Raw genomic sequence first — 8,675 nt, 5'->3', positions numbered from 1 at the left:
GTAGGTTGGCTTTTGTCGTCACGTGTTGACTTTCGTCGTCACGTGTTGACTTTTGTCGCAACGCGCTGTCCGGCGTTGACCTAAGGTTACGCGTTGACCGGCGTCCACCTTAGGGTTTTGAACCGCGTAGGTTGGCTTTTGTCGTCACGTGTTGACTTTCGTCGTCACGTGTTGACTTTTGTCGCAACGCGCTGTCCGGCGTTGACCTAAGGTTACGCGTTGACCGGCGTCCACCTTAGGGTTTTGAACCGCGTAGGTTGGCTTTTGTCGTCACGTGTTGACTTTCGTCGTCACGTGTTGACTTTTGTCGCAACGCGCTGTCCGGCGTTGACCTAAGGTTACGCGTTGACCGGCGTCCACCTTAGGGTTTTGAACCGCGTAGGTTGGCTTTTGTCGTCACGTGTTGACTTTCGTCGTCACGTGTTGACTTTTGTCGCAACGCGCTGTCCGGCGTTGACCTAAGGTTACGCGTTGACCGGCGTCCACCTTAGGGTTTTGAACCGCGTAGGTTGGCTTTTGTCGTCACGTGTTGACTTTCGTCGTCACGTGTTGACTTTTGTCGCAACGCGCTGTCCGGCGTTGACCTAAGGTTACGCGTTGACCGGCGTCCACCTTAGGGTTTTGAACCGCGTAGGTTGGCTTTTGTCGTCACGTGTTGACTTTCGTCGTCACGTGTTGACTTTTGTCGCAACGCGCTGTCCGGCGTTGACCTAAGGTTACGCGTTGACCGGCGTCCACCTTAGGGTTTTGAACCGCGTAGGTTGGCTTTTGTCGTCACGTGTTGACTTTCGTCGTCACGTGTTGACTTTTGTCGCAACGCGCTGTCCGGCGTTGACCTAAGGTTACGCGTTGACCGGCGTCCACCTTAGGGTTTTGAACCGCGTAGGTTGGCTTTTGTCGTCACGTGTTGACTTTCGTCGTCACGTGTTGACTTTTGTCGCAACGCGCTGTCCGGCGTTGACCTAAGGTTACGCGTTGACCGGCGTCCACCTTAGGGTTTTGAACCGCGTAGGTTGGCTTTTGTCGTCACGTGTTGACTTTCGTCGTCACGTGTTGACTTTTGTCGCAACGCGCTGTCCGGCGTTGACCTAAGGTTACGCGTTGACCGGCGTCCACCTTAGGGTTTTGAACCGCGTAGGTTGGCTTTTGTCGTCACGTGTTGACTTTCGTCGTCACGTGTTGACTTTTGTCGCAACGCGCTGTCCGGCGTTGACCTAAGGTTACGCGTTGACCGGCGTCCACCTTAGGGTTTTGAACCGCGTAGGTTGGCTTTTGTCGTCACGTGTTGACTTTCGTCGTCACGTGTTGACTTTTGTCGCAACGCGCTGTCCGGCGTTGACCTAAGGTTACGCGTTGACCGGCGTCCACCTTAGGGTTTTGAACCGCGTAGGTTGGCTTTTGTCGTCACGTGTTGACTTTCGTCGTCACGTGTTGACTTTTGTCGCAACGCGCTGTCCGGCGTTGACCTAAGGTTACGCGTTGACCGGCGTCCACCTTAGGGTTTTGAACCGCGTAGGTTGGCTTTTGTCGTCACGTGTTGACTTTCGTCGTCACGTGTTGACTTTTGTCGCAACGCGCTGTCCGGCGTTGACCTAAGGTTACGCGTTGACCGGCGTCCACCTTAGGGTTTTGAACCGCGTAGGTTGGCTCTTGTCATCACGTGTTGATTTTCGTCGCCACGTGTTGACTTTTGACGCAACGCGTTGTCCGGCGTTGACCTAAGGTTACGCGTTGACCGGCGTCCACCTTAGGGTTTTGAACCGCGTGGGTTGGCTCTTGTCATCACGTGTTGATTTTCGTCGCCACGTGTTGATTTTTGACGCAACGCGTTGTCCGGCGTTGACCTAAGGTTACGCGTTGACCGGCGTCCACCTTAGGGTTTTGAACCGCGTAGGTTGACTTGTGGGACTCATCCATATTTTTCAACCGTCGGCGGAGAAAACCAATGTTTGTGGAAACATCGTGGATATGGAAAACAATTCCGGGTACCGGAAAATATCTCGGGGGATCAAAACATCGCGTAGGGGGTTGAAACCCGGGCGAAGCACCCCGGGGTGCCTCGGCAATGCCGAGACACCCTTGGGGGTGTCTCGGCAATGCCGAGACACCCCTAGGGGTGTTTCTCCCCTAGTTTTGTCTTGTTCCTTTTTTTGGCCTCTTGTGCATGGTCCCCCCCTCCTTTATTTTGAATTTCAAGAGAGAACCCCACCCCCAAAACCGAATTCTTTCCCCCCATTTTCGGTTTTCTTTCTTCTTCCTCCCCCTCTTTCCTCCATTGATTTGCTCTTGAGAACCCTTCAATCCCTTAAAAGATTCGGGATTTTGACGGGTACCCATTTGCCGGAATCTTCTCCTCTTTCAAACGAGGGTCTTGGCCTCCATTTCCGAGCCCGAAGGAAAACTCCTTTGACTTGGTAAGTTTTTCTTCACAAACCCCTTATTTTCTTGCAAAGATCATGTCTTTATGCTTGTAATAGATAAGGGTTTATGGATGAAATAAGCATTTGGGGGGTTTTATTGCAAAAACCGAAACTATAGGGGTTTATTTGCAAAATTCGTGGGTCTGAAATTTTGGGGGCTCTTATGCAAACATGAACTGAAATTTGGGAGGCTTGGGTTCGTGTTTGTTTCTTCAAGAAATGGGGGTGCTTTGTGTAAGAGGGTTAAAGAACTGTTTGAGGGGTTTATTTGCAAAACAGTCCCTAAATATTTGGAGGGGCTTATTGTCAAAAGAGCCACGAATTTGGGGCTGAAATCCAAGAAGTTTAAACCCCCGACCCTTGATCGAATTTTTGGTAAAAGCATATGGATGCAAAACCAAAAGTTCATGGAGGGACTTTTATGTAAAATTGACCAAATTCTGCAAAAGGGCTTATTTGCAAAATTTGATCAAAATTATAGGGTACCGGGATGTTCGATGATCAAGTATGATGACCATAACCCGAGTCATACGTGTCCTTGACCTGAATTTGGCCTTGAGCACGAGGGGTATTTTGGGTATTTCACCAAAATTTTCCGCGAAATGACGATTATCGTTTCGCGTGCACGAAATTCGTAGGCTTAATTAGACTTTAACTACAAAATCCTATTTGTTATTAGGATTTCGAGTCCAAGTGCTTAATTTCCCTTCTTCCGATATTTCGTGTATATATATCGTACCTGATGTACTGCTCTTCATTGCAGATTCACGATGTCTCCCCGTCGGTCTCGTCTTTCCGGGAGTCACCCTTGCTCGCAGCATGGCGTGGAGGAGGCTCCTACGACATCATCTCCAGTGACCTCTTGCTTTGGGGGTAAGAATCTTATATATATTTTTTTCTTTTATCCCGGATTGACCTCTCGCGGGTCATGACGGAAGAACCGATACCCCTCCCGCGGGGGTTAAGGTTTCGGACTTGCTTTGCTTAGCCAATTCAAGTCCTCGGTTATATTGGGGCGATCTCGTGTTGCCTTACACCTTATAGGTCGGTATATGTTATCACGGTGTCTACGTGATGACGCATACCGTTCTCCCGGTGTAGGGCACTCGAAATCGAATAATCTCGTCTTGCGTTTATGACATGGATTTTCTGACTCCATCTTTGCTTTGTTGCAGTTGAGTTTCCCGGGGGTAGTCTCCCTCATCATGCCCCTACCGGTTGTAGTAGGGAAGTGTTTTCTTCGGCTTCTGCCAGGCAGATCATCGATCCCCTTCCGCAGTTCGACAGAGATCGCTCAGACGAGTTCTGTCGCTTGATAAAGGATGGAGGGCGTCACTGTTTACGCCAACTTATCACCGATGCTCCTCTCACCGCAGACGCCACTTCTACTGAAGCTTTAAAGAAGCCGGGTTTTCTATTCGGGGATCGCACCGAAGATCCTGCCGCGCTGACTCTTGCTGAGGAGCACTGGCTTACCCTTGACGAGGGAGCTCTTTTATATATCCCCTCTATTCCTCGCCAGTGCTCTTTTACTGACTTGGAGAAACAGGCTGTGGGGCGACAGATGTCCTGGCCTCTTACCAATGCTGTTACACACGTTCAGTGCGGATACATTTCTCATCACAAGAGTCCCGGTTCTCTGGGGTATCAATCCATTTGTGGCCTTCGACCCGGGATCATGGGTCTTGACACTGCACCTCCAGGCGAGGTATCGGCGGCCGCTCTCACCGTGAGGAATCGTTTAGCTCATCTGGGAAGACAATTACCTCGACTGGATTACCGATGTTATGGTTGGGCTTCCTCACTGGCTAAGGGATGGTGGACCCGTTTGACCAGTTATGTTCTGGGACGCTGGGAGAGAGACTTGAAGGGTAGTGGATTATATACGCCCATACGGGCTACTATGTATGGACTTCCCGTTAGCTGCCGTCACTTCTTGGCATTGCTCGAGACATATATGCCTGATAGTAATACCTTCTTGACCAGTGGCGGAGAGCTAGGGTTGGCTCTTCATGAGATGCACCAGGTTTCCGGGCTTTCGATGGGAGATTGCCCGTATCAGGAATACTTCCCTTCTAACCAACAGTTGGAGTGTTTGAAGAAGGATACTCCCGATGTGTATGACACTCTCTGGGACCTCACCTGTCATTATCACACCTGTTTGCTCCAGAGTTCTCCTCCAGCGAAGACGAAGAGGAAGATCAGCTTGAAGCAGTTTGCTGTTTACCTGTTTCCTAACTTGGAGGATGATTCCGAGGAGTCCATACATGAGTTAGGCGTTTTGACCCCTGCCGCTATTAATGAGCTGATGGAGAAGAATGAAACTCATTCTTATACCATTGCTAGTGCCGAGGGGGCTTTTCCGGCCGGGACTAAGTTTCGATCGTTCCTCTATCATGCCCAGAAGTCTATCGATCCTCGGTCTCTGTTAGCTGGCTACCTTGCTCTTTGGCTGAAGAAGTGTGTTGTTCCATATCAGTCTTCAGACGCTCTACCCCTCGAGGTGCTCTTCCCTGCGGTCCAGCTAGCTTATGGGAGGGAGCTTTCTCTGCTTCCAGCGATGGTTGCCAGCATCCATTGCGGGCTTAGGGGTGTAGTTCGTGTTCTTACCCAAGTGGGTTCTAAACCCTCGACTGAGCTTACCTGCCCGAAGGTTGAGCTGCCCTACGCTTATTTGATGGCGTGGTTCGTTCTTCACCGTCCGGACTTGATGTCGGCGCCCAGCGCCGTTGATGTTCCCGTTCCTTTCCTACAGCTGTTGGAGGAGAGTAGATGGGTTGGGAAGAAATTTGAAGATGTACAAAAAGAACTTCGAGTTCGCAGGAACTGGGAGTTCTTCAAATGCTTCCCTCGCTTTTCGGGACGTTATGGCGAGGAGTTGACTGATATGGAGAAACCCCGAACTAACCGGACTGCTCTCGACGTCGGTTGTTTCCGCTGGTTGGTGAACATCCGAGTCGGGTATCTTGTTCTCCGGGTGAAGGACCGCTGCCACATAGAGCCTTACCTTCCCTGCCGTTTCGCACGTCAGTTTGGCTATGACCAACTATACGTTGGGAATCCGAGTCGTAGTTTGCGTGTTGAGGGAGGACTCGTTGACGGCGTACGGGCGTGGTTATGGACCATGGTTGGCTGCACCGGGGCTCAGTTTGCTCTTCCCTCCTATAAACGCAAGCCGATGATTACCTTCCTCAGCTGTAAATGGTTCCTCTCTGCCGATGAATCCATAAGTGTGAGGAGTCTTTCGGAACTAGAATCCGATCACTTGGTTCAATCTGCTATGATGGCTGCTCGCAGGGCTGAGCCTGCTCAGAGACAGAGGAAGAAGTCCACCGGAATTCCCGAAGGGGAGTATGCAGATATAGATACCGACCAAGCAGAACTTGATACAGGTTTGTCATGCTCTTTGATCCTCTTTCTCGACTTCAATTGGTATTGGCGAAAGATCTGGTTCATGAGATGATTCTTGTTGTTTCAGGTGGGGTAGCCGACGACCATGGGTCGCTCGCTTCCCGTCGTGCGAAATCCAAGTTTGGTGGCCAAACTTCGCATGACCGCCCCGTTGGTTCTATGAGGGGTGATCCTTCGAAAAGGAAAAAGATTGCCCATAAACCTCATGTTGATCAGCGCTCCCATGGGGTAGATTCAGGAGGCTTTGCCGACGGGGAGGAAGGTAACATTTTGTTGTACCCACTTTTATTGCTTTAAGATGATTTACCTTCCGGGATCCCTGATCCTGTTTCATAATTCAGGGTTCTTCGAGGAGGGCGAGCTTCCACCAGGTCCGGTATTCTCTGGGGCTGACAACATGGACTGCTTCATGCAGCAGGTGTGCGACGCCCTTCGTGATGGCTCCCTGGGCATTGATCTGAACATCGATCTTGGGCAGGCAGATGGTGTTGATCCCACCGGTTCATTTTCAGATATACCTACATCCGGTGCTGCAGGTGTTGCGACAGAAGGGCCAGACGGGGATGGGGCCTCCCCTATTGCAGATTTCGAAGAGCAGGGATATGTTCCTGCACCGGTCTTCCCGAGACCTGACTCTGGACTGTTAGCCGATATGTTAGCTGAACAAGCTCCCACCGGGACTGTGAGACCACTCTTTGAGAGTGATTCATCCACAGGTATATATCCAATTTCCTCTCTTCTTTGCTTGTCTCAGTCTCCATTTTGACTAATAAAGAAGTGCAACTATATGACCAGGCGCTGTACCTGATTCTGCTATAGCTTCGGGTGTTTTCCCGCCTTCGCCTAATACGACTGACTTGCCCACGAGGGTTGATATACCTTCCATGAGCATTCCTGTCGTTACTTCGGAGCCTGTCGAACCCCAACCCGAGGGGATTTCCGCCGGTATAGGTATACCTCGAATTTCCCTTAGGGTCTTTTCGATTGTATTTAATAGTTTCTTGACCTCCCATACTGCTGCTTGCAGGTTCTCGACCGTCTCTATATGAGCAGGTCCATGCTCTCTTGGCCGATACCAATCCAGATGGGGATGTCTTCCGCACTGACCTCGGCTTCTTTACTGCCTTTTATAACGGCGTGATTGATAAGCTTCTGCACAGAGGGTCTTCTTTTGATCAGTTCAGGCGTTCCTTCTCCCGTCACATGATGATGATGAGGGAAGAGGGATATCCGGATTTGGCCGATTCCTTTACAGCTGATTTCGCTGCCCTGGAGTCAGAGATTCGAGAGCTGAGGGAGTTGAAGGCTGGTGGAGCTCCCTCTTTTGCATCTTCTCAGGTGGAGGATAGGTTGACGCAGTGGCATGAACTGCGATCTTCCGTTGGCAGCGAGCTTCGATCACGTGAGCGCACTGTCGAGCAGCTGATGGCCTCTCTGGCGAGGAAAGACACCAGCAGAGCTGAGTTAGTGAGCTCCTTAGATTCCACTCGTGCAGAGATAGCTAGACTGAAGGAGGCCTTGGAACGCGCCGAAGAATCTGCCGCTACCATTTCTGAGGAACTGGTTGGGTTGGAGCGTTCTCGTGAATGGACACTCGACAGGCTGGGATCAGTGCAGGAGGGGTTGATGAAGCTACGACACGAAGCCGCAGAGGTTCTCAACAGTTCCGAAGATTCTGTCCGAGCTAGCCTGCAGGCGGAGTTCGAGCAGGACTATATGGACAGGCTCTCTGGTTTAGAGTCTCATATTCTTAGCCGTCGGTTGCCTTCGGACTAACGAGCTTTTGTTGTATGCTTTTGACTTGATTTATTAATAGAAAATCCGCATTTGCTTCTTTTGTGTTTTCTCTGTATCTCTTCCGAATGACAGATTTATGGGATTTTTGGCAAACCCCCAGCCATCAACGGGTTTGAGGTGCCTTTACCGATTACCGTTTGAATCGGGCTAGCATGCGGATTGTCGAAATCCGTTCCGCATGTAACGTTGTGCTGAGAGAGTAAACTCTCTGAGGCTTTGTGCTATGATCTTGAATACATAGGCTTCGTCTTTCTCACGGGAATAGACTACCCGGCAACGCGTGTTAGGCGTTGACTTTGGGGTTTTTGGCAAACCCCCAGCCTTCAACGGGTTTGATGTGCCTTTACCGATCACCGTTTGAATCGGGCTAGCATGCGGATTATCGAAATCCGTTCCGTATGTAACGTTGTGCTAAAGGAATGAACTCCCTTAGACTTGCTGCTACGACTTCGAATACGTAGACTTTGCCCTTGTTACGGGAATAGGCTACCCGGCAACACGTGTTAGGTGTTGACTTATCCCTACTTAGGATTCGGGATAAAATTCCCCACGCACCAAGTGCGCGGATTGGAAGTTGAAAGTTGTGTCAAAATAGGAGAGGAAGAATTTTATATTCTATCTCCCGCTGGAAAGGAAACTTGAGGTGGGATTCCCCACCCCCAGTATCTGGAAGGATGAACTGGGAATGGGATCTCCACTCCGAGCACCCGGAATGATGAACTGGGAGTGGGGTCGCCACTCCGAGCATCGGAAAGGTCCGAGGAGAGGAAGAATTTTATATTCTATCTCCCGCTGGAAAGGAAACTTGAGGTGGGATTCCCCACCCCCAGTATCTGGAAGGATGAACTGGGAATGGGATCTCCACTCCGAGCACCCGGAATGATGAACTGGGAGTGGGGTCGCCACTCCGAGCATCGGAAAGGTCCGAGGAGAGGAAGAATTTTATATTCTATCTCCCGGTGGAAAGGAAACTCGAGGTGGCACACCCCCAGAATCCGAAAGGCTCAAACGACCCTAACTGTCGTAAGGTTTGGTCATTTGACTCTG

At 50.5% G+C, this 8,675-nt stretch overlaps 1 protein-coding gene across 1 annotated transcript; it reads left to right on the top strand.

Annotated features, from left to right (window-relative positions):
• Positions 2,318 to 7,671, top strand: LOC109850894. The gene is made up of 7 exons (XM_020420979.1): positions 2,318 to 2,414; positions 3,184 to 3,293; positions 3,596 to 5,812; positions 5,899 to 6,093; positions 6,173 to 6,547; positions 6,627 to 6,782; positions 6,859 to 7,671. Exons 2-7 carry the CDS (start codon positions 3,191 to 3,193, stop codon positions 7,605 to 7,607), a joined length of 3,795 nt encoding a protein of 1,264 aa, XP_020276568.1. The 5' UTR covers positions 2,318 to 2,414; positions 3,184 to 3,190; the 3' UTR covers positions 7,608 to 7,671.

This window comes from Asparagus officinalis, chromosome 7 (genome assembly GCF_001876935.1).
Source record: "Asparagus officinalis chromosome 7, Aspof.V1, whole genome shotgun sequence".
NCBI lineage: Eukaryota > Viridiplantae > Streptophyta > Magnoliopsida > Asparagales > Asparagaceae > Asparagus > Asparagus officinalis.
This window is presented reverse-complemented; position numbering and strand designations above follow the sequence as displayed.